The sequence below is a fragment of the Staurois parvus genome, unplaced genomic scaffold (genome assembly GCF_062004578.1).
Source record: "Staurois parvus isolate SC_StPar_1 unplaced genomic scaffold, SC_StPar_1.0 ptg000147l, whole genome shotgun sequence".
In the NCBI taxonomy this organism is placed as follows: Eukaryota; Metazoa; Chordata; class Amphibia; order Anura; family Ranidae; genus Staurois; species Staurois parvus.
The window spans coordinates 8,795,866-8,822,754 of record NW_028317943.1 but is presented as its reverse complement, the minus strand read 5'-3'; the positions used below and the strand labels follow the sequence as shown (position 1 = coordinate 8,822,754).

The window sequence follows — 26,889 nt, the reverse complement described above, 5'->3', positions numbered from 1 at the left end:
AATACAAGTCACCTGATACCTTACACCCCTAGGTAACGTCTACACGAGAGTAGAAAGCAATATGTTTTTATCTGGAGCAGTAAGTCATATTTGGTGTCTGGACGTTCAGAATATGATTCTGCATATTAATCTGCCAGTGGCTAGGATGCTACATGTACCTAGTGAAGGTTGTTGACCATGGTATAAACTGGGGAGGGATTTGGGTCACAGCCTGGGTCTCCGCCTAGCACCCCTCCCCAAATGAGGCGATTGGCCCTTGGCTTTAGTAGACACCCCCTGCTGGGACATTAGAAAAAGGCTGTCATGCCTGGAGAAAGAATGAAGAGATTCTCCCTTTTAACATCAAGAACCAACTTTGGGAGAAAAGGTACCCTTTTGTTCAGGACACTTGAGCTCTGCTTAAACCAAGGACTTCAAGTATCCTACTGTCTTAAACGTATTTCTTTTATCTTTCTGTTGTGTTATTGCTCTCTCTATTTTTATATATATATATATATATATATATATATATATATATATATATATATACTGGCTACATCTTTTCTGTAAATATTTTTATTGCACCTTTTTGACCTTTTTAGTAATAAATCCTATTTTCTGAAAAGCGTCGAACTGTTTCTAAAGCTCTTTAATACAAACTAATAATCCCTGTCTCTGAAGAGTTTTAAAACCTCTGCATACATCTGTCTGTGGTAGCAGTGTGTATACAGACGCTTATTCAAACATCATAGTGTTACTGCTAAGATTTGTGAGTTTCCTCCTTCTCTTTAAAAAGGTGGTGGTGGCAGTGTGAAGGGTTAATTGCATAATTAACCTGACCCAGTAACAATCGCTCTCAGGCTGCTGGCACATAGATTGTGGTCCAGTGTGCTGGAAAATCGTTATGCAGGGTGCAGCTGAAAATGGTATTGTTACGCAAGTGGCAGTGCGGTTTTAGATTGGCTGGTTCTTCGGTCACAAGTTGGTGAGAAGGGCTGGGGTCTGACGTCGCGCCCGTCACAGGACTCTGATAGCTTTCTCTACAGAGCTGCACCAGATTTTGTACTCTCCAATTTTAGTAAATCACCCCCGATCTATCACCTCTTATTCAGACAATCCTAAGTATGCACCTTTTCAGGAACTACACAAGAGCAAGCCAGTTCATAAGTTGTTAAATCACTTTCCAACTGACAACTCCATTATGCCCAAGCGAATAAGCTGATTGGGCATTGATTAACTGATCTTTATTCAGGGAGTTATAAAAATGATCAAAACCTTCAACCTTTTTTTTATTCAAGGCAGGAAAGTAATGCCTATGCTTTAACATAAAACAGTCTTCTACCTATGTAATAATGCACATTTTTTCCTCTTTACAGTAAATTTATTGCTGACCGTGAAAGTAGAAGAAGTCTTACAAACAGTCACCTTGAAAAAAAGAAATCCTGCGATGATTATGTAAGCCTGTAGTTAACTACTTATTCTTTGCATACAATTTATCATTTGTTAGTGGTGTAACATTATATATATTAATAGCCATTTGTATAGCATACACACATGCACATTAGAACTATAGACGCTATAAGGACAAATATTCTTATATGGGCATGGACATCTACAAATCAATTCTGTTTTATTGTTCTGCTTATAAGTTATTCAATCTGAGCCCCAGTTCACACATGTACGGTGTGATTTCAGGTCCATTTTCAGTGCGAATTTCCAAAGTCGTTATTCAGCGGTTCAGCTGTGATTTAGATGTGAATTGGCAAGTCAAAATTGGCAAGATTCTAACACAAATTTTAGGAGCAGGCGGCCACCAGCATCCTTAGCAATAGCTGGTTGTTAACGAGTGGGCTGGCATGCCTGCCGCATCCTTAACGACCGATGGCTCATCAACTGCCAGTTGAAATTGCCAGCAATAAATCTTGAGAAAAAAATGCGTGGGGGTCACCCCAATCCTTACCAGGCAAAATGTATTAAGAAAACGGCAGGGCCCACCCAATCCATACCTGTTCCTTAGAAAAAGTGATGGCAATCTGGCTCAGCGTTCACCACCACATTGATTATAGGGTTGAATCTGGCTGACTATGTGGGTGGGCCTTCTTCTTCTCATATTGCTCCATGGGGATCATTTACTAAAACTGGCGCATACAGAATGTGGTGTGGTTGTGCATAGTAACCAATTATCTTCTAGGTTTTAGCCCTGGTTCACACTGGATCCAACTTTGAAATAGTGGGATTTCAAGTGAAGTTCAAAGTCGCATGTCAGCACAACTTCAGGTGTGACTTGGAAGACATCTCTGCGACTTCATGTTGGAGTCGCATCAATTGAAATGGTTCCATTGTGGACAATATGGTTCGACTTGTCATGTGATTTGAAACTGTTAAATCACATGACAAGTCACTCTGGTGTGAAGCATGGCTTATTGTCAAAGCTTAGTTAAACAAGCTGAAGTTAGAAGCTGATCAGTTACTATGCACAGCTACACCAGATTCTGAGTGCACCAGTTTTAGTAAATCCCCTTATATGTGTGTCTGTCTGAATCTGGTCAATAGGATAACCATCCACAGTATTGAAGCACTGACCTTCAGTCAAGGTTAGATGCGGTTCTCACTCCAAAATGCAAGGGAGCAACCTTGAAACGTAGAAAAGTAAGTACACCTCATCGAACACCTCCAACGTTTACCACCACTTCAAATCATAAAATCAGAATCAGGTTTTCCCAATTAGTTATATTACAAATTAAGCACTCTGGTTTAAAACAAAATAGTTACATTACCATGATAATGTTTTCATTGAACAGAGCTGGATCTAGCCTGTCTGATGTGGGGGTGCAGTAAAAAATGTCTGGGGAAGAGGATAGGAGGTCATCAGGGCAGTGTGTAGGGGATAAGCAGGGCAAAGGATAGGGTCAGCAGATTGTAGGGAAGTGTGCAGAGGCCATTATTTTGAAGGGCAGTGTACAGGGGTAGCAGGGCGAAGGACAGTGTCAGTAGTAGATGGGGCGGAGTTCAGGGGTCAGTAGTAAGTGATGCAGAGGACAGATTTTGCCTAACAGTGGGAGAAGATTAAGGGGGGATGATTAAACAGAATCTGTGCCTAGTCACTGTATACACTGTACAATCAGTCCTCGCACCCAGAAAATACTTCTACTTTCTATGTTACAAGTGACAATCTCACAGATACACGTAAACATTAGAAAGAAGGATCATTTTTAAATATTTAAATGTTTTCATCACACATGCTTTTCTGCACAAAAAAAGTTATCACCTTCTCTGTCTGAGCCTGCCGTAAAGACTCTGGTCCCCAGTGTCACCCACTCTCACATCAGAATCCCCAGAGCGCCCCCTGAATCTGGGGAATCAGGGTCCCCAGATTCACTCTCTTAAAGGAGGGTGCCCAAGGTTTCCCTAGTTACATCAGGTCCCCAGAGTCCCCCTTTACATCAGGGCCCATCTTCTTTATAATCAGGGTCCCAAGAGCCCCCTTCCTTACATCAGGGTCCCCAGAGTCACTCACCTTGCATCAGGGCCCCCAGAGTCCTCTCCACAACATCAGGGTCCCTAGAGTCACCCCCCCCCCTTTATATCAGGGCCCCCAGAGCACCTGAATGCCTGACCATGGCTTCTTAGCTGCACTCTAAAAAGCAATCCACCATGGATCGCTTTTTAGAGCACTGGCTAATGAGAACTTATCTTAATACCAGTCACTGCAATGCCACCTATATTGCTGTCCTTTTAATAGGGTGACAATAAGCTGACACCTATGCAGCATAGGACAGCAATATAGGTGGCATTACAGTGACTGGTGTTAAAGGGGGGGGAGGTAGAAGCTATGTACTGCACAGGCAGTTCTAAAATTTCCAGCAGCTCCCTGCTTTGGTAAAACACTCTCCCTCTTGCCTGCTCCTCACTCACCTCAATTACTGCAAGATCTTTGCAGAGCCGATCCATCCACCAAGCCCACGGGATAAAGACTTGATTGCGATGATGGACAGCACACCCTGTGTACCCATTGACTGAAGAGGTGGTGCTTCCTTCTGCTTCCTCAGCCAATGGGTAGTTGAATTTTGCTCCTAAGCCCCTCCCTCCTGATGTCACTCAATATCTCCTGAGTCCAAGCCAACTACCTTACTATGCGGGTGGGCTAGGAGGACTTATATTATAATACAGGTGATCTTTTATTAAAAGGGTATATTGGCAGTCTTATGTACAGGCTCTGTACCACAGACCTTATGGGACCCTGTCTGAATGTGTCCCCTTATCAGCAGCCCTAGGGGCAGGAGTGGGGGAGCTGATGGCCTTGGTGGGGGCGCAACTGAATCTGGGGAGCATAGCCCACCCCAGCACCCCCCTAGTTCCGGCCATGTCATTGAATATATAGTTTGATACAGTATAATATTCCTAACTAAGAACTGTCATTACACTTTAAAAACTGTACCTATGCATTCAAGGAACAATAAGTTTGATTTAATGTTTATTGTAAATGCAATACACATTTTATACATTTTAATTACATTTTAAAAGTCAATAGCATATATTAAATAGAACCCTAGTTAATATTCAAGATGCCACATTCTTTTTGCTAGCGTGGAAATGAAGTTGTGCCTGGAGGAATTTATAGCTAAATGCAGCTAACTAGAGAATTTTTCTAAGTCCCATGACACAGACAACACATATACGTCCAACCAGTCATGCTGTGTAATGTGTATACACAAAACATTACAATTTTACTTACCTGTGTTATCATTTCATACAAGTATAAAATATAAGTTTAAAATGAGAAACCACGTTTATAAAAAAATTGTTTAGTACTTTATGATGCTCAAAATCTCTGCTTATACATACCTGAAGGCTCAACTTAAACCTGGGGGAACCTGGCCTCACCTGCAAACCTCCATTCATGCAGACTGTCTTAAAAATGAGTGCATTCACATGCCCGAGTAATACAGCCCTGTGCTTTGTACACTGTGCTTCTGGGACACTGCAGCTCTAAATGCTGCAGATCATATAGATCAGGGGACTCCATACTGCAGCCCGCAGACCAGATGTGGCCATTTACTTGCCGTTATCCGACTTTTGGGTCACTATTCTTTCCAATGAAATGAGACACAATTACTTCCACTGACACACAAAATGGGGTGCTATTTCTTCCACTGACACTAGAGATAGGGAACTAATTCTCCCACTGACACCAATGATGGGGCAGTATTCCTCCCACCAATACCAATGATGGGGTACCATCCCTCCCACTGACACCAATGATGGCGCACTATCCTACCCACTGAAACCAATTATGTAATTTATTTTTACTCAGACTGAATACCAAGCCTATGGCATTTCCTTCTCCAGCTGGCCACAGTCCAACCACCCCCTAAAGTTTGAAAGGCAGTAAACTGGCCCTTTGTTGTGAAAGTTTGGGGACCCCAGATATAGACCCTTGCCCTACAGTTTCAACTCTGACTCCCTCTCCACCTGGCCAATTACAATTCAAAGCCTGAGGTCATTTGCTTTGTGACCTGGGTCCATCCTCACAGATGTATTTCTGTTATTGCTATATTATTTGTATTTCTTTGTCGCTCTTGGAGATTTTTCCTCACTTACTGTTTGGTGAAACGGTTGTCACTGTAACAGTAAGTGTGAGTGTAAGCGTACTTTTTTCTAATAGAGCCCCAGATAGCAGTAAAAACCTGACAGGGGTTCCAATCCTTCCCCACTGTATCCCAAACCAAGAAAAATGTTTCAGAATTTGAACAGGCAAACATTAGATCAGATAGACATTCATGTAAGTGAAAATGTTATATTTTGGGATTGCTTTGCTGGTTCAGAGCCAGGGCTGCTTGCAGTCACCATGTCAACTATGAATCATGCAATATATCAGTGTGCTTGATGAGAATGTGTGGTCACCTATCCAAAATTTGAATTTGAAATGGAAATGGATCTTTTAACAATATAATGACCAGAATCACACTATCAAATCTAACAAGGATTAGCTCACAAAGAAGCAAATGTTGGGTTATGGACTGCAATGGATTCAAAGCCCTGATTTTAATCCCATTGAAATGTTGCCGGGAATTAACAGGCAGTTCATGCAAGTCATCTCACAAACATCTTGAAACTCAATGATTTTTCATAAAGGAGTGGTCACAAATTTCACTGTATAGCTGCCAGAAACTACACTGCACCATTACATTGATCTTTTTACAGAATGAATGACTGAAAAGGAACATTTTCCTTGTGTTTTAATCAGATATATCACTTTATCTGTATGCTCTGTTTAAATCAAGATGTAATGTCTATTCAAATATGTTGAAAAAGTCAACAATTTCCATGAGATGTGCTTACTTTTTCATTTGACTGTATCTGTTTTTCATGATAGCAACCAATCTGGCTCGGGTTTGAGGTTATCTCTACTCACCATTAAAGCAAATGTAAAATATGTTATTTATAATATTTAAGTGGATAAACAGACATGTATTTTCATTAATTGCAAGCATTACTTGTTCACAGAGTCCTGGGACTACATCTATTGGAATGTCTGTGTTTAACTTGAGTAATGCAATTATGGGCAGCGGAATCCTCGGTTTAGCCTTTGCTTTGGCAAATACAGGAATAGCGTTATTTGTGTAAGTACTTTTAGTACTTTTATTAACATCTGAAAACTGTTTTAACATAATGTGCAGTATGTAATAGAAAACTGAATACTTATTCATAATCTGTTCATTAGGATTTTCTATGTAGTGCTACACTTTATTGCCAAAAGTATAGGGACGTCTGCTTTTACACGCACATGACCTTTAATGGCATCCCAGTCTTAGTCCGTAGGGTTCAATATTGAGTTGGCCCACCCTTTGCAGCTATAACAGCTTCAGATCTTTCAGGAAGGCTGTCCACAATATTTAGGAGTGTGTCTATGGGGATGTTTGACCATTCTTTCAAAAGCGCATTTGTGAGGTCAGGCACCGATGTCAGACGAGAAAGCTTGGCTCGCAATCTCCTCTCTACTTCATCGCAAAGGTGTTCGGTCGGGTTGAGGTCAGGACTCTGTGCAGGCCAGTCAAGTTCCTTCAGTTCAAACTTATCCATGTCTTTATGGACCTTGCTTTGTGTACTGGTGCGCAGTCATGTTGGAACAGGAAGGAGCCAAAGTTGGGAGCATGAAATTGTCCAAAATGTCTTGGTATGCTGATGCCTTAAGAATTCCCTTCACTGGAACTAAGGGGCCAAGCCCAACCCCTGAAAAACAACCCCACACCATAATCCCCCTCCATCAAACTTTACACTTGGCACAATGCAATCAATCAAGTACTGTTCTGGTAACAGCCAAACCCAGACACATCCATCAGATTACCAGACAGAGAAGCGTGATATGTCACTCAAGAGAACATGTCTCCACTTCCAGTGGTGGCGTGCTTTACGCCACTGCATCCGATGCTTTGCATTGCACTTGGTGATATAAGGCTTAGATGCAGCTTCTCGGCCATGGAAACTCATTCCATGATGCTCTCTACGCACTGTTGTTGTGCTAATCTGAAGACCACATGAAGTTTGCAGGTTTTTAGCTATTGACTCTGCAGAGAGTTGGCGACTTCTGTGCACTGTGTGCTTCTGCATGGACTGACACCGCTCATTTTATGTGGCCTACCACTTGGTGGCTGAGTTACTGTTTTTCCCAGTTGCTTACACATTGTTATAATACCACTAACAGTTGAATATTTAGTAGCAAGGAAATTTCAGGGATTGAAATATTGCACAGGTGGCAACCTATCACGGTACTATGTTTGAATTCACTGAGCTCCTGAGAGCAACCCATTCTTTCATAAATGTTTGTAGAAGCAGTCTGCATGCCTATGTGCTTGATTTTATACACCTGTGCCCATGGAGGTGATTGGAACATCTGAATCCAATGTTTTGGAGGGGCATCCCAATACTTTTGGCAATATAGTGCATGTGAAGCTGTTATAAAAGCTATGAAGTCAATATACAGTATAATTCAGACTATCTGACATCATATAGACTATCATTGCTGGCCTTAAAATGCTAGTTTCCTGATTGTCTTTTCAGTACTTTTAGTTGCTGACTTGAAACATGTATGCAACTAATAAAGTTAGAAAAAAAATTAGAACTTAAAATCTATATGTTTATTCTGAGACAGCAAATTAGAAACGGTTTAGGTCATTGGATCACCTTGACAGCCAAGGAAACTAGTAATTTCTTCTCTCAGCCTCCTTCCTCCTTGCATGCCATAGCCCTCCCCTCTTCTAGAATGTCTACATTATCTCTGTTTTAGCCAAGCACCTCCACCCCTCCCTACATAATGTGTTATTTAGCTTCTGGGGGAAGGTGTGTGGGGAAATACTTCAAAGGTCGTCACTTGAATGAAAGCCCTGAATCTACTGGACAAAAAAGAGTAGTAGTTGCCTGAAGCAAACTACCAAAGTAGGTAATAAACACCCAAGCAAACCTGAATCTACTGGGTCTGCTGACATCACATCCAATATGACAGCATCCAGGAACAGTCTCAGGCCCTTTGAATGCCTACACAAGGAAGGCATTTATGGGTAAACATGCATAAAATATGTAAATACACATATGATCATATTAATTTATGGTTTAAAATTTAGGGTCTGGCAAAAGGGTCTCTTTATAGTGCAGCCCATGTAAATTATTCAGAAAGCTTCTTTCATAGTTACAACTGATGAATTGTAGAAATGTGTGGTTTTATTACACTTAGTGCACTTATTGTTCTCTGTACCACCTTATTAAATAAACTCAAATATCTATGTAAATAATCAAATTCATGGGATGATTCTGAAAGAAGTCTTAAGTTTTTAATACACTGTTAATTTTTTTAATTCAGCCATCAATGAAAAAAACGAAAGCATCCCATAAAATATCAGTGGGTTGAACAAAAAAACTAACCCGCTTCCCCCCTTCACATATTTGAGGTAAATGGGGGAATCCTCCCACTGAGCTATAGTATTTTGAGAGCGGTGAGACCTCCCTGCCACCAGAATACACTGATATATAGCTATAGCCCACAGCACTGATCAAGCAGGGAAAATCCAATAGGGCGGTTGTATGGAAATTGATTGATAGATCAAACCTCATCTAGAATCAAATGCAATTCTGGGATAGGCAGCACTTAGAGTCACACTCGGTGGAAGTATTGGCAGCTTCAGTTTGCATGCTACAGTGATTACATTGCAGTTATAATATCACCGTTTATGACTTCCAGCACTGGAGATACTGAATAAAATAGGTTTCTGTTTTCTACATATTAAAACTAAGGGTAGGTTGCAGACTGGAACAATGTAAACAAAGCAATGTTTAACTGGACAAGGCCATTGATGACAGACTGCAAAGCACAGATAAAAAATGCACAGATAACAGGTTACATTTGCTTGATTTTGCTGAATATATTTAAATATCTATTGTGTTATAAAGTGCAGTTATTCTTTAATTTACTTTTGCTTATTTTATCTTCCCAAAGTGCTCATATTTGGGGAAAACACAAACTTTCCTGCCTACTTATTGGGCTGAGTATTTGTTTATATTAAGAGACCAGAAGAACAAAATGTTTTAGGCCTCATGCACACTGGGCTTAAACACTGCTTTTACAGGCTTTTGGCTTTTTTTCTGCTTGAAGAAGCACCTCTATGTTATCCTATGTGTCCATACACACATACACTATATTGCCAAAAGTATTGGGACACCACTCCAAATCATTGGATTCAGGTGTTCCAATCACTTCCATGGCCACATGTGTATAAAATCAAGCACCTAGGCATGCAGATTGCTTCTACAAACATTTTTGAAAGAAAGGGTCGCTCTCAGGAGCTCAGTGAATTCAAGCGTGGTACCGTGATAGGTTGCCAACTGTTCAATAAGGCCATCCGTGAAATTTCTTTGCTACTAAATATTCCACGGTTAACTGTTATTGGTATTATAACAAAGTGGAAGCAACTGGGAACAACATGAAGAGGTAGGCCACATAAAATGACAGAGTGGGGTCAGTGCATGCTGAAGTGTAGTGTGCAGAAGACGCCAACTGTCTGCAGAGTCAACAGTCAAATACCTCAAAACTCTGCGTGGCCTTCAGATTAGCACAAAAACAGTGCATAGAGAGCTTCATGGAATGGGTTTCCATGGCCGAGCAGCTGCATCCAAGCCTTACATCACTAAGTGCAATGCAAAACGTTGGATGCAGTGGTGTAAAGCACACCGCCACTGGATTCAAGAACAGTGGAGACGTGTTCTTTAGAGTGCTGAATCATGCTTCTCTGCCTGGCAATCCGATGGATGGATGTCTGAGTTTGGCTGTTGCCTGGAGAACGGTATTTGCCTGACTGCATTGTGCCAAGTGTAACGTTTGGTGGAGAGGGATTATGGTGTGGGGTTGTTTTTCAAGGGATTGGCTCGGTCTCTTAGTTCCAGTGAAGGGAACTCTTAAGGCATCAGCATATCAAGACATTTTGGACAATTTCATGCTCCAAAGATTGTGGGAACAGTTTGGGGATGGCCCCTTGCTGTTCCAATATGACTGCGCACCAGTGCACAAAGCAAGGTCCATAAAGATGTGGATGAGCAAGTTTGGGGTGGAGGAACTTGACTGGCCTGCACAGAGTCTTGATCACAACCTGACAGAACACCTTTAGGATGAATTAGAGTGGAGACTGCGAGCCAGACCTTTTGGAGCCAGGCCTTCTCGTCCGACATCAGTGCCTGACCTCAGAAATGTGCTTCTGGAAGAATGGTCAAACATTCCCATAGACACACTCCTAAACTTTGTGGACAGCTTTCCCAGAAGAATTGAAGCTGATATAGCTCAATATTAAACCCTACAGACCAAGACTGGGATGCCATTAAAGTTCGTGTGCGTGTAAAGGCTGGAGTTCCAATACTTTTGGCAATATAGTGTAGTTGTTTACAGAAATATTAAAGAAGAGCGTTTACAGGCAGAAAAAATCACCAGTGCATTCAGAAAAGCTATTGGGTGTAAAAAAACACTTGATGAGCTTAATAGTGTGTAAACATGTCTAAATATGCCTGAAGGTGTTCACACTTGTGCGTTGTCGGGACACTGCATGTAATTCACACAGGAATTGCACCACATTCCTGTGCAAATCACATGTGATGTCTGTGTGGCGTGATATGAGCCATACATTTTACATGTCTCAAATCACATTGCATCTGCACCAAAAAGGTGCAGGACTCTTTTTTCCCCCACACCTGATTTGCATCACATGGGTGTTCACACTCATGGGATGTAAATTCTGCAATCTCACTGCGTTTTATAATCTGTTTCGAGGTGTCATTAATTTAACATTGACTCCCGCTCCAGATCGCATGCTGTGCGATCGCAATATGGTGCGGGAAACGTACAGTATTTGCTGTGTTTCCTGCACCGCATTAGTGTGAACCAGGTCTAAATGCGTCTGAAGGTGTGTACACATGTCTAAATGCACCAAAATGCTAGGCACATTTAGTTCTTGAGCATTCATTCATTCCAGTAGCCAGAATAAATTATGATTCTGGCCAATGGAATCCACAAACCCTTAAATGCTTGAATCACGTAAATGCATGTGCAAACTGCAGCTTTAAGGCTTTTTTTTTTCTGCAGCTTTTATCTTGTCAGGAAAAAAACGCATTTAGGCTCAGTTCACACCAATGCGTTTTTTAGTGCTTTTTGCAGAAAAGCACTACAGTGCATTTAACATGGTTTCCTATGGAACATGTTCACATCTATGCTTTTTTTTGCGCCCCTGCATTTTTGAAAAGGGTCATGTACTTTTTTAAAAGCCAAAAGCAGTGTTTTTGCTACAATAGAGTTCAATGGGGAATCTGCTGAAATGAATGGTAGCGTGTTTATGCTGCGTTGTTGCCGCATTTTGGGTTTTGCATTTTTATTCTGCCTAGCAAAAAAAAATTCCATTTTAAAAAAAAGCTGAACAAAACACAAATCATGGCAAAATCGTGGTAAAATTGCATGTAGAAAAACGCAAAACGGACTGTGAAAAGCACTGCAAAGCGGACAAAAAGGAAATTGCATAGGCGTAAACGGAGCCTTAGAGGAGCCAATGCCTAGTGTGCATGAGGCCTTATAGTTAGCCATTCCAGAGGAGTCATTCTTAGGCTCTTTTTCATTCCACTGCATTTCTTTGTTTGAATCGATAAGAAAATATTGTTTAAAAAATGTTCTGTGGTTTTACTTCCAAATCAGTTATCATAAGACAGTTATGATATTGTTTGTGTGTATTTTATTTCATTGATATGTAAATAGTATATTGTCATGCCAATTTCAAGTCACTGTCAGATAATCCTACAGGCATGGTGCAATAAATAAATATTTATCTGAAATAAAGATCCTTCAATGTGTGCTTGCAAACAAGATACGGTAACTAAAACAGGAAAGATAACTTTCCTGCCAATTTAATGAATCTACAGGGAGTTACAAGCTAGGGACGCTGCTCCCTCTCATCATTAATTTATGGTCTGCTGCAGTATCTGACAGATGTAGTGCAATGTATATGTAAAGAAACTGCTAATGTAACCAAAATTCCAAAATGCCACAATAAACTCACAACACGCACATCCCAAGTGTTGCCAAAGGTCTGATCAGCAATTATAGTGGAACTCCGGGAATTATCTTCTTAAACTGGTCCAGCTTGGCTCGATGTAATATCCATATCTGATGTCTGGAGGATCGTTGGGGATGCTGAAAAGCACTGCAGTAGTAGTTGCTGCGTACAGTGATAACTGTGATTCTCTGGGTGCTGCAACTTTCCTTCTGTGCAGTAAGTACAGAGAGTCACTCACTCGGCACTATTGTCATTCAGAGAATATTTGTACTTTTTTCATGAATAAAAGCACTCTCTGATTGGACAAGGTAGATAGGAGGGGTGGATGATTCACAATCTCTACCTCATCCAATCACAGAACACCTTGTATTCACTGAAAAAAATACAGAGCATTACCTCATCCAATCACAGAACACCTTGTATTCACTGAAAAAAAATACAGAGCATTCTCTGAAAGGCAGCATAGCTGAGCGAGTGACACCCCGAGTGTTCAGTGTGCAGAGGTGAAGCTGTGGAGCAACACCTTGAAGGTCACAGCTATTACTGTATGTAGCGTGGCCTACTACAGTGATTTTCAGCATAACCAGTGACCCTCCGAACCATTGTAGGTTTGCAAAAAAAGATCATTCCTAGAGTTCCCCTTTAATCTCCTAACAGGAAGTCATAATTATTAGAGCTAGATGGTTAAGATCACATGCTACGGTATTTGTAGCTGCTAACTTTTAATTTTTTGAAACCCGACCGAAGAACCTCTTTAAGGAGATTAAAAAATGAATTTGCAGGACCCAGTTTAATTTTGTTGCTTCCTCTTTTGCTTTTTTGTTTTTTAAGTATAAAAATAAGTAATGAGTCTAAGTACAAGTGAAAGCTCCAGTGTGATGATCTTAAAAATATAGATCTGTTTGTTCCAAGCATGTTTAACCATTTTAATACTGTGCTATAGCCGAAAGACGGCTACAGCGCAGTTCTCTCATTCTGGGAAGGTGTCTATAGACTTTCTGAAAATGTGCCTCGCTCATGCGTCCTGGGGCACGTATCGGGCACGCTCTGTGATCGCTGTGTCCTTTGTGTCCAATCACAGCTGATCACATGTAAACAGACTTACCAGTTATCGGCAGTCTTTTCCTCACACACTGTGTCTGTGTGAGGAAGAGAAAGCCGATACCCAGCAAGGCTGTCAGTGATTTGCTTACACTGATAATCAGGGAACTGATCATCAGTACCCTAATTATTGGTTCAGTCCCAGCAGTGCCCATCAGTGCAGCTTATCAGTGCCTATTAGTGCTGCTTATCAGTACCAATTATTAGTGGCTATCAGTGAAGCCTATTAATGCCCATCAGTGCCTTCTATCAGTGCCCATCAGTGCCGCCATCGGTGCAGCCTCATCCATGCCCATCAGTGCAGCTTATTAGTGCCCATCAGTGCCGCCTCATCAGTGCTGCCTCATCAGCGCCCATTAGTACAGCCTCATTGGTACCCATCAGTGCAGCCTCATTAGTGCCCATCAGTGCAGCCTATCAATGCCCATCAGTGTAACCTATCAGTGCCCATCAGTGCTGCCTCATCAGTTCCCATCAGTGCAGCCTTATTAGTACCCATCAGTACAGCCTCATTAGTGGTGATCAATGCAGCCTCATCAGTGCCCTCTAGAGCAGCCTCATCAGCGCACATCAGTAAAGAAGAAAAATTACTTATTTGCAAAATTCAAACATAAACAAAGAAAAAGGTTTTTTTTTAAATTCAGTCTTTTTTTTTTTGTTTAGCAAAAATTAAAAAAACTTAGTGGTGAATACATACCACCAAAAGAGCACTATCTGTCTCAAACAAAAATTATACCAATTGTATTTGGGCACAGTGTTGTATGACTGCTCAATTGCAATTCAAAGTGCGACAGCGCTGAAAGCTGAAAATTGGCCTGGGCAGGAAGGGGTTGAAAGTACCAAGTATTGAAGTGGTTACATTCACTTACTACTGATTGACTTCCTCTGTTGGAAGTCTGTTCCAAGCATTAACTATTCTTTTGGGTGAAATATTAGTTTGCAGTTTGAGGTCATGCCCCTGTGTTCTTGATCTTAGCTTAATATTGAAAATGCTGCCCTCCTGAACCTATTTCACACTCTAAATGTATTTAAAGAAGTATAGCCAGAGATATTTTGACTGTACTTCTCCTCTAGTTCATTCTGTGACCCGTATTCAGCTGACAGCGGGTTAAAGTCTGCTGTTGGCTGACATCACTCTGCTGGGCCAGGCTCTGAAAACATCTCAACCATATGGTCAGGATCCACCCAGAAGCCTGGACTAGCAGCTGGGTCAGGCTCTCTGCAATCCTCCTAGAGTCTGAGCCAGCCCCACCACCTCCCCCACAGTCCAGCGATCCCGGCCATATGGTCAGGATCCATCCAGAAGCCTGGGCCGGCAGCTGGGTCAGCCTCTCCGCAATCCTCCTAGAGCCTGAACCAACCCCACCACCACCCCCACAGTCCAGCAATCCCGACCATATGGTCAGGATCCACCCAGAAACCTGGACAAGCAGCTGGGTAAGCCTCTCTGCAATCCTCCTAGAGCCTGAGCTAGCTCCACCCCCACAGCCCAACAATCCCGAGCATATGGTCAGGATCCACCCAGAAGCCTGGACCGGCAGCTGGGTCAGCCTCTTCGCAATCCTCCAAGAGCCTGAGCCAGCCCCACCACCACCCCCACAGCCCAGAGCTCAAGTGAGCTCTGGAGAGGCAGAGCACAGAGCCGGTGACTAACGGTTATGGCTCTCTGCTGCTAAGCAGGAGGGAGAACTGAGCAAATCCTCCAAGAGCCTGAGCCAGCCCCACCGCCACCCCCACAGCCCAGAGCTCAAGTGAGCTCTGGAGAGGCAGAGCACAGAGCCGGTGACTGACGGTTATGGCTCTCTGCTTCTAAGCAGGAGGGAGAACTGAGCAATCAGTAGCGCAGCATCGATCTGATGGCGTAGTTGAGTATAACTGTTTTTTTTAAGTCCATACTTCTCTTTTAAGGCTACATGCACATGGATGCATTTGCCACTGCCGCGTAAACTTTCTACGTATTTTGGTGCCCGAGTTGTAATAGTGCTGCGTACTGCCACCCATAGACATGAATAGGTGGAGGCAACTGTATGCAGCTATGTGTTGCTAATAACACAAAGTAGTGCATGTGCACAGACGTAATGTCCTGAATGCAGGTAATGTGCGTTCGGGACATTATGTTTGTGCGCATGCTCTACTCTACACTGATAATGGCACATAGAGCTGCCTTTACCCATTCGTATCTATGGACGACTGTACGTAACTCCAGGAAATCCTGGGCAGCAGAAATATGCTGTGCATGGGCAATTGCACCCCCGTATATGAAGCCTAGGGCTGGTCATAGATTATGAACTTTCCTTTCCTTCAACCATGGGCTGGTTGTACCCAACCAGATGATTGTACTGAAGTTGATCGATAGATTGACTTTTGTACAACCGACCTGCCCATAGAAGGATCAAAGTTTGGCCGGTTTTTGCTCAACCGTCTGCATTTCGATCCATCTATGGTAAGCTTAAAGGTTTCAGTTATGTCCCCCTTTCGCTTCTTTGAACTGAACATTTATCCCTATTCATAGTCAGACACTTTAGTATTTAGCTTTCATTTAAAATATCAGTTTTCTGTTTTTATCAATATGACTGGTGTTATTATGGAATCTTCACAACAATACTGTTGTAAGATAGCACTGTACTGAACTGGTCATCAGGGCTATTATCTGTCAGGAAGCTGTGACCTTATCACTTTTTAATTTAAAATGTTAATACGTTTAGTTAAAATGTATTCTTTATTCTTCCTGTTTCTCTTGTTAATCTTGTACAGTAGTACAAACTGCCATGTGCTTTGTCCTCGCAGCCTTGATTTGTACTGTAGAGACACAGACGGCAAGAAAGCTTTAGCTTTAGCTTTGTGTTTTAGAGGAAAATCCAGATTATAGTGTTGACCTAAAAGAATATATGTTGATTGGTTTGCAGGGCGTGATTTACTGGTCACTAAAATGTCATCTTGGGACAGCATTGTTTTAACAGAGCACAAAAAAAGCATACAGTATATCCCAGACTAGTTAAGACAGGGGCTGCCAAGAGACTTGTAAGTAACGTACTGTGGATTATCATGCTATGTGATGCTAAATAGCTTATATTTTACTTTATCTTACTTATCTTTTACTTTGCACCACCAACTCCCAAAGTTGGCCAAAAGACGTGTGTACTGTGGAGTTACGGTCATTTACTTTAATAAAAGCAGCCTGGTAGAGCACTATTGCTTCGCAATTTAACTGTTAACAGCGAGAACACCAATAGATGGATGCAAACACAGAGCAATGCACCGTGGGCAGAAACAAAGCCATGGCTGTCCTAGAGCTACAGTGGATCCTCTCTGTCACAAGCTTGTTATAACAGGCTCAGGTCAACACATGAAAGCCCAACATCAGGCAAGAAAAAAGTTTTCCCATGCATTCAGGCTGTGTCCGCACTGCACGGGTCAACTGCTCGTTTTATCTAGGGATGAGGAGAAAGCTTATATTCACCCGATCCTTTGTTACACTGGAAAACGGCGCTCCCCCACGGTCCAGCAGTGGACAGTTCCTGGTCTATTTAGCCCACTCTAGACTGAGTAACTATCCTTCTAACAAGACCACTAGACTGCAGGGGGACAGGAGCCACTTGTGCTGGGAAGATTGGAGGATTAGTTAAGTAATGTATATCTTCTTACACCTGTCCTCTAGACAAAAATGAAGAAGAGAAATGAAGAGAGGCCTGCCAGTCATTTCCTCTCTCTATTCTGTGGTTTTGCTACAGAGTGTGATAGTAAAGAAACAAGTAAACAGTTTTTCAAAATTACTACAGACAAAAGTAAAAATCCAAGAGCAACCTAAAGTGTTACTAAACCCAGGACCCTGCATTCACTATATCTGGTCTCCCACAGTGCACAGAACATGGTAATGCAATTATTTTAGTAGATTTAAACTGCTAAATACCTTTTCTCATAGAGCAGTCTTGTGACTTCTATCAGTGTCCAGCAGAGCACTAGTTAAAGGTTGTAGGAGGAGTTTTCATTTTGCTCTACGAGTATGCAAAACCCCTGACCTCTGTCTGGACAGTCCTGATTGGCCCTGTGCTGATCACATGCAGTCTCTAAAGAAAAAAAAACCCTCTCTAGCAATACACACCAAACTGAGCATGTGCAGAGTGACTCCACACTATGTTTTATCAGAAGATAAGAGGGGGACACTGGAAGAAGGGGAGTATCAGAGAAGTCAGGATCAAACAGCCTTTTTATACAATGCAGAGGATTAACCCTTTAGGTTCCACAGTGAGTATAACAAGCATGCGTTACTCCATATGCAGACTGATTTTATTGTTGTGGGTTTAGTAACACTTTAACTCGTGGAGTACGGGTAAAGTCCCACTGTATGTGAATTTTTTTTTTTTTTGCCCAGAGATGGGCTTTAATTTGTAGACGTATCTGGTTTTCACCAGTGCCTCTGATGGTATGTATGGAATTGGTTGCAAACAACTCCTAGGAGCATGGCACTCTGAATTGCATAGCAGTCTATAGTCAATCAAAAGGTCAGAGCAGGCAGCAGACAGAAGGCTAAACTAAACAATAAAAACTAAAGGTAAATGTTTTCTTTTTAATTTTGGAGAGAGTAAGGGATGGTTATATCCCATGCAAGTTGTTTTGCCATCTATGTCCCACTGGGGAGATTTCCCTTCACTTCCTATCACGTAGCCACAATGGAAAGTGGGAGGAAATCCCAGCAAAGTGGAGAGAATCCCTGGTCCCCATCAAAAGAGTTCCCTCTATTCCTTGAGATTTTCTTTCACTTTCAGTCTTGGTGATAACGGTCACCAGGACAAATAGATAGGCTGAATCTCCCTAAAGGCGATGGGGACAGCAATAAAAACTTGACAGGTGTTCTAATCCTGCTAAACCTAAAAAAAAAAGTTTTGCCTTCACTTATCTCTGAAGTCCAATCTGAATCATAATGAGGACCAACCAAATTGAGCAAACTGAGCAAGGTCAAGGTCCAAGAAAGCAGAAACCAGAAAGTGACTACAAGCCAGAAGCCAGAGTTTAAAGCCTAACATAAGGATCAGATCAGAGAAAGGCAGGCGCAGCATTTTCAGCGGCCTTTTACCACGTGATCAGCCGTGTCCAATGACACGCTGATCACCGGGAAATGCAATTGCCGGTTCTCGGCTGCACTTTCCTCACGCTGTCAGAGCGCGAGGAAATTACTGCCGAGAACTGGCAGTTCTCAGAGCAGGGATCGGCACTGATCATCAGAGCACTGATGATCAGTGCCCTGATGATCGGTGCCCAGCAGTGCCACCCACCAGTTCCGCCCACCTGTGCCCAGCAGTGCACCCACCTGTGCCCAGCAGTGCCACCCAGCAGTGCCACCTACCTGTGCCCAGCAGTGCCCCCCTTCTGTGCCACCCCACCTGTGACACCAGTGCCACCCACCTGTGCCCACCAGTGCCCATCAATGCAGTGCTGCCAGTCATTACCCAGCGGTTGCGCCAGTCAATGCCTAGCAGTGCCGCCAGTCAGTGCCCAGCAGTGATGCCAATAAGTGCCACCTATCAGTGCTGTCTATCAGTACCCATCATCAGTTCGGCCTATCAGTGCCGACTATCCGTGACACCTCATTAGTGCTGCCTATCAGTGCCGCCTATCAGTGCCCTTCAGTGCTGCCTATCAGTGCTGCCTTTCAGTGCCCATCAGTGCCGCCTATCAGTGCACACCAGTGCTGCCTCATCAACGCACATCAGTGAAGGAGAAAAATTACCTGTTTGAAAAATGTTATAATAGAAACAAAGAAAAAAAAAATTTTTTTAATTTTTGCAATTTATGTTTATAGCGCAAACCGTAAAGCGCCCAGCGGCGATTAAATACCACCAAAAGAAAACTCTATTTGTGAGAAAAAAAATGAAAAAAATTTCATATGGGTACAATCTTGCATGACCGCGCAATTGTCAATCAAAGTGTGATAGCGCTGAAAGCTGAAAATTGGCCTGGTAAAGAAGGGGGTATAAGTGCCCGGTAGGAAAGTGGTTAAACATCAATTTTGGAAGGACTGACTCTTTCATTTATACACACCAACTAAACAGAGCTCAGTGGTCTAGACCAGCCTTTCTCAACCGGGGTGCCCAGGCACCCTGGAGTGCCTTGAGGTTTCTTCTGGGGGACCTTGGCAAAATGTCTAAAAACTGCCCAAAACTTGTATAAAAGCCATTGGCTGCCTTTTAGTCACACAAAGCCACAGGTTTTCACTGTGCACCATTACAACCTTCTAACCACCAGTGTCCTGACAACCAATGACATCATCAGTTGATAAGGAGGATGTCAGCTGTCTGCACGGCATCCTAGTTTGACCCTCCCCTGCCCCTCTCCATCAGTGCTGGGGTCACATTAGCTCAGTGATGGAGAACAACTGATGGAGAAGAGAAACATTGGAATACTAGTCAGTATTGGTGGGCAAAAGTGTATTTGCACTGAAAGAATAAATCACCTCTAATGTTGGGTGTCCTATGTGTGTGAATGTTGGTGTGTTACGTATATAAATCTATTAGAATAGTTTTCACATTTTAGAATGGGGTGCCTTGGGACTGTCCATAATTTCAAAGGGTGCCTTGGGACTGTCCATGATTTAAAAGGGTGCCTCGGGACTGCCCATAATTTTAAAGGGTGCCTCAGAACTGTCCATGATTTTAAAGGGTGCCTCGAGATTGTCCATGATTTTAGAGGGTGCATCGGAACTGTCCATAATTTTAAAGGGTGCCTCAGGACTGTCCATGATTTTAAAGGGTGCCTCGGAACTGTCCATGATTTTAAAGGGTGCCTCGTGACTGTCCATAATTTCAAAGGGTGCCTTGGGACTGTTCATGATTTAAAAGGGTGCCTCGGGACAGCCCATGATTTTAGAGGGTGCCTCGGGACTGTCCATAATTTTAAAGGGTGCCTCAGAACTGTCCATGATTTTAAAGGGTGCCTCGAGATTGTCCATGATTTTAGAGGGTGCCTCGGAACTGTCCATAATTTTAAAGGGTGCCTCAGGACTGTCCATGATTTTAAAGGGTGCCTCATGACTGTCCATAATTTTAAAGGGTGCCTCGGGACTGTCCATAATTTTAAAGGGTTCCTCGGGACTGTCCATAATTTTAAAGGGTGCTTCGGGAATGTCCATAATTTTAAAGGGTGCCTTGACTGAAAAAAGGTTAAGAAACACTGGTCTAGACTGATCAGGCCTGAATGATGATGATGCCAGGGAAAGCACCATATAATTGTAAATCAACAAACTGCATCAGAAGCATCAGAAAATCTGCTCTGTTCGTCTTTATTCGGTCGTTTTTACAATTACTTGCAGCTAGGTTGACCACTCTTTTCAAATGCTTCTGGTATAGAGTGAAACTTATTGTCACATTTTCCTTTACTGTGCAGTCTTCATCTCATGCTCTACATTTCTTGAGAAGCGCATCAGTGGTCTCAGAAAAGGGCCCATATCCATTGTTGCGGTGTGTTAACATGTATTGTTTTGCATTAATGTGCATTGTATTAACCACTTGCCCTCCTAAGGATCCCCCCCTCTCCTGACCAGGCCATTTTTTGTGTTACGGCGCTGCGTTACTTTAACTGACAATTGCGCAGTCATGCAACGCTGCACACTAATTAAATTTACGTCCTTTTTTCCCCACAAAATGAGCTTTTTTTTTGGTGGTATTTGATCGCCTGTGCGGTTTTAATTTTTTTGCGCTCTAAAAAAAAAGGCCAACAATTTTGAGAAAAAAACAATATTTTTGACTTTTTGCTATTAAACATGTCCAGTAAAAAAATTTAAAAAATCAAATTTTCGTCCAAAATTTAGGCCAAAATGTATTCTGGTACACATCTTTGCTAATAAAAAATCCCAATATGTGTAAATTAATTTGGTTTACGTGTAAGTTATAGAGTTTACAAATGGCGGTATAGATACTGGAATTTTGTTTTTTTTTTACTTGTAATGGCAGTGATCAGCGACTTATGGCGGGACTGCGGTGGGCATTCTGACACTGGGGGGAACTGACTTGGAGTCACTGACATCCCCAGTGACACCAATGCAGTGATCAGTGCTAACAAAAAGCATTGACACTGTACTAATGGGCAGGAAGGGGTTAACATAAGGGGCGATCAAAGGGTTATCTGTGTGCTGGGAGTGTTGTACTGGGGGGTGGTGTGTTGGTGCTTCACTGTAAGGACACTGCTCTGGATGGCTGTGCTGTGCATAGCCATCTAGAGCAGTGTGCCCGAGTAGACAGGGAGGAGGAGTGTTAGTAAACAAAGCAGCCCTCCTCCCCATCAGAGATCCTTGGTATTCATCAGGTGTCGGCGGGTAATCACTGATTGACAGCCGCGACTGCAAATGGTGGCTCGCGCGCGCCCCTTACCTGGAAATATACGTATATATATGTGATTTTGTGCAGTATATCTGCTATAGGGCGGCATTTATGTGGTTAATGTGTTACTAAACCAACAACAGTAAAACCAGTCTGTATATGCACTAAAGTGTGCTTGTTATACTGACTGTGGAACCTAAGGGGTTAATCTTCTACATTGTGTAAAAAGTCTGTTTGATCCTGTCTTATCTAAACCTCCCCTTCTTCTACTGTCCCCAATCCATCTGCCATTGTTGGAGCAGTAGTGGTAAGTCTGCAGATGATCTGTTTGGTATGTATTGCTATAGAGTTTTTCTTTTTGGGAGGGTGCATGTGATCGGCACATGGCCAATCAACACCACCTCATAGAACAGTCAGAGGAGAATGAAAACTCCTTCTACAAGCTTTAATTTTCATCATAGTTTTCATCAGCTGCATGCTTTCAGTGCTCAAAACTGAATGAAAAATAAAATTAGAATAAAGTCAATTGATGAAAATCAATTCTAATTTTAGTCCAGTGTTAATTTAGTTGCCAAAAATATTTTCATCATTGTTTTCATCAGCTGTATATTTTCAGTGATGAAAACTAAATGAAAATAACATTAGAATTAAGTCAATTGACAAAAACTATCATGAAAATTAGTATTTTCACCAACGAACAAAAACAGAACAAAAATGTGAGGGAGGGACATTTATCCACCTAAACTTGCACTTTCCTTGGAGCTCTTCCTGTCTGTTAAAGCCCTAGCCCCCTGACTTTATCAGTCAAGCTGTATTAGCTGAGAGACACAGGCTCCCTCTGTCTGCCTGCTGCCTGGGAGTTCTGGAACAACGTCCTGCAAACCACAGAGGAATTCTTTATTTAGATTCATGTCAGGCTGGATGTGGTGCAGTGAGTGTTTCATCTCCCAGCAAGGTAGCAGTGCTTAGCACTGTGTAATATGACAGCCTCCCCAGACTGTCCAGTTCTCTGCCCTGTGCACTCCCTCACTCCCATTTACTTCCCCATCCCCACTTGCAGGTCAGCTCCTCATCCCCAAAGTATAAAGCACCCTGCCCTATGCACTCCCTCACTTCCATTTACTTCCCCATCCCCACTTTCAAGTCACCTCCCCATCCCCGAAAAGTATACTGCACACTCCCATCTAATTTTTCTAAATATGCCCCCCCCACCCACTCATCACACATTCCTGCTACGCTGAGTCGGTGTTACTGGAGATTTTAGTCAACTAACATGTACTTGAGATTTTAGCTGCGTAAAATGTACTGGAGATTTTAGTCGACTAAAATTAAAACAATTCAAGTTACTAAAATATGACTAAAACTAAAATGGCATTTTAGTCAAAAGACTATGACTAAAACAAAACTGAAATTTGGCTTCAAAATTAACAGTGAATGTAGCATACCACAATGCACTTCTGTGCATGATAATGTTATGCTGCCCTGTAAATGTCATTAGGGTGCCTGTTATGTTGCCCTGTAAATGTCATTAGGGTGCCAGTCACACTGAATGCCAGAGCACAGTAAGGCACATACGGTATACTCATACAATAACATGTGTTGTGGTATCACACATTATACTACACATTACTGCAACGCATATACTGTATGTTATTGTGACCAGTGGTGCACAAACCAGTGGACTACTGGCATGTATTTTCTTAAACACAAAGCCAGCACCCTGCACAAGGGGAATGGCAGGGTAGCTATGTAATGTTGTCTGAGTGAATTTAATGCCAACAGCCTAGTGTTTATCATCAATATTAAATGACTAATAGTTGTAACATTGACCAGATCATTTAGGTAAAAACCTGAAGTCATATTACAGGCTCTACAGATTTTGTCATAGTGTACAGTGTACGGTCTTCAGTATGATGCATATTCAGGAGCAGATTTCTGCATAGCCAGCATAGGCCAAGTTTTTGGTGGCACACAACTACCCACAGATGTGATTGGCTATTGGTAAGGCCCTTTGCACACTGGGCTTCATGTCCTGGCATTTAGTGCATCCAGAAGGCACAGGTGCAGCATTCAGCCTTGCTGCCTGCAGCCTGTCAAAGTATATGGCAGAACATCTGTGCTCCGAGCATTTGTCCTGGAATACACATAGCCCTAGATTCGAGTATCACTTGGTACAAAGTTCAGCCCCATACAGCCCAACACATATCAGCCTGTCATAGACTTTTACAGGCTGCTAGCAGCAGATCAGAATATGGCACCTGTGCCTCCTGGGCCACCTAAACCTCAGGATTGGATGCCCAGGGGCTAGGTGCCCAGTGTGTATGGGGCCTAACAAAGGTCCAGATTGCTGCCCTGCCTGCTGATGCATTTGTAGGTGAGGTCTATAATGGGTACGATGTTTGGGAGGAATCACTCTTACATAATGGATAGCACACTGATATCCTTTACATAAGTTCTGAGCAAACTGTTCTTGGCACAGGTATACAATGGAGCACAGTCATAGCCAGCTTGGGGGAGCTAAGAGCCTGCTTGTTAGCTAGGAAGGCTGAGTAGTCAAGGTGTGATAGCTAGCAGGAGTCAAACTTTGGTCAGAGCTGAAAGGCTCTGCAGACCAGACCTCTGGAATTTCCTCCTGCTCTAGAACTTTGGAGGAAGATGTGAGGCTGAAGGCAGGAGCCTGGGAGGGAGCCCAGATGGAGAAAGGGGTTCACTTACAGGCAGTGGACCTGGGAAGGATGAAAACTCAGACCCTCACTGGCCCCCAGAGCAAGAACCATCTGTGTAGTAGGGGAGGAGCAGCCTAGCTAGAAGGCCTGGTAGCAGCCACCAACCCACCAGCCACACTGGAGACGGACTGAGTGAGTACACCTGCAACCCCAGGGCCAGATAAGGAAAGGAGCACTCTGGTGGGAAACCAGATTTGTCACCTACTGGGACTGTCTAATCTCTTAAAGTGACAGGCACCGCATCCCCTGCTCAGGGATACCTCCAGACAGCTGGGTAAAGGAAGAGCTTATCTAGGTTCTAGGGTAGCACAATAGGAGACGCTGGCTAGCTCTCCAACAGAGACTGTGTTGCAGTAGAGGCCTGTAAACATTTCCAGGAAGTTGTCCTCAGTTCATCGGTTCCATTGGGCATCCTGTACACCCCTAATCCTATTCCAGTTCAAATCCCCCTAATAAAATCACAAAAAAGCTCAAGGACTGATCTCTGATTCCTGGATGCAAGTCTGCATGAAAATATGTGTTGCTTGGCTATGTAGGGCTATAGACCCGAAATCTTTGCAACTCCTAAGGGGGTAGTGATATAACAGTGATACAGAGCATCTACAGTTTCAGTATATAGTCAGGTGTAGTACTGGATAGCTTCAGTTAGCGTGGGTATTGCACTTTCCTGGAATACACAGGATAATTCAGCAGCCTGCACAAGCTCTATGCTTCAATATGAGAGTGTATGTTGTGCAGAAGCAGCCTGCCCTAAACTATCCCTCCTTGCCTGGAACATCTCCCTGTGCTTAGTTCTTTGCCTCACAAGCAGGTTCCTGTCCCTATCCATCCACTCACTAGAAGTGTCCTGAAAATTACTAGGGGTGCCTTATTTAAAAGGTCTCCTCACTCAAGATGGCCACCAAAGTCTTTCACAAGTTCTGTATCCAACCAGACTACTTTCCTTTCTCAAGGCACTTAACAAAGTCTCTAAAAGACCAATTCCAATACAAGGCCCCCTCCCCACGCAATAATGGCACTAGGCCACCCACAGGTGGGAAAGCTAACTGCACCTGACTATACATTCCAGCTAGGAACTCATTGAAACTGTCCTTGTGTTTGTACACATTTTTTTTTTAATAGTTCATTCTGGGGTTTATCTTTGTGTGCTCTGGTCCTGTAAACACAGAACTTAACTGCTAATAGTACAGGACAGGAGATTGCTCTATTCTTCTGTCAGTTCAAAATGTATTGATACAAAGTAGGCAAATGGTCTCTTCTGCTTCTGTGCATCCATCTGTGTGGTCTGTGTGGCTTTTGTGGTTTAGACTTCTGATCTGATGAACTGAAAATTGGAGTAGCCACTTGACTGTAGTTTGTGTGATGGGGGGGGTGTTGACCGCTGGCTGGGGGGGGTCAGGAAGTATCAATCTGGTCCTGTGCATATCAATTTTTTTTGCCCATGGAGGGGAGGAATGTACTATTTATGTATAAGTGGAATGTATGAATTCCATATAGTGTTCCTTAATCTATGGTAGTTTGTTTTTAATGTTTAGGAATTTGTGGGATGGATGACTGCTGTTAGAAGTGAGGGTTTGTGAGATGGTACAGTATATCGCAATTGATATCTTTTTCTGTTCTTAGTGTGCTCTTTGCAAACATTCCAAGACTATTACTGTACATTTCTCGGCTATAGGTCTTTGACACTGTGTGTCAAAATGCTTCCTCTCACAGTACATTGCTTTGAGTCATGGGACATTTCAACTGATTCAAAAGGCCGTTAAGAGATTAAATAGTAGGCAAGCTATGACTCTTTAAAGAGACACCCTTTTCTAGCACATTCCATGCTTAAATGTCCCTGTAGCTGTATACAACATTTTCTTAGAAAAGTCATACCTCTAAAGGGAAAATCCACCTACACATTGTACTTCTTTCATAGTTACATAGTTGGTAAGGCTGAATAAAGACATCAGTCCATCTAGTTCAACCTGTGTAAGTGTGTGTATGTTTGTGTGTTTAGATCAATACCATTTCCCATATCCCTGTATATTTTGTTCACTAAAATGCCTATCTAATAGTTTTTTTGAAACTATTGACACTTCTCTCTGACACCACTGATTGTGGGAGGACGTTCCACATCTTTGCCGCTCTAACAGTAACAAACCCTCTGAGCAGTTTAAGATTGAACCGCTTCTCCTCCAATTTCAATGAGTG

General features: G+C 42.6%; 1 protein-coding gene across 1 annotated transcript in view; it reads left to right on the top strand.

Annotated features, from left to right (window-relative positions):
• SLC38A1 (solute carrier family 38 member 1) overlaps positions 1 to 26,889 on the top strand; it is a 124,069-nt gene that overhangs the window by 31,135 nt on the left and 66,045 nt on the right. The window contains exons 3-4 of the mRNA XM_089674015.1: positions 1,356 to 1,434; positions 6,487 to 6,602. Coding sequence (XP_089530141.1) covers positions 1,356 to 1,434; positions 6,487 to 6,602 — 195 coding nt within the window. The remainder of the gene's footprint in view (positions 1 to 1,355; positions 1,435 to 6,486; positions 6,603 to 26,889) is intronic.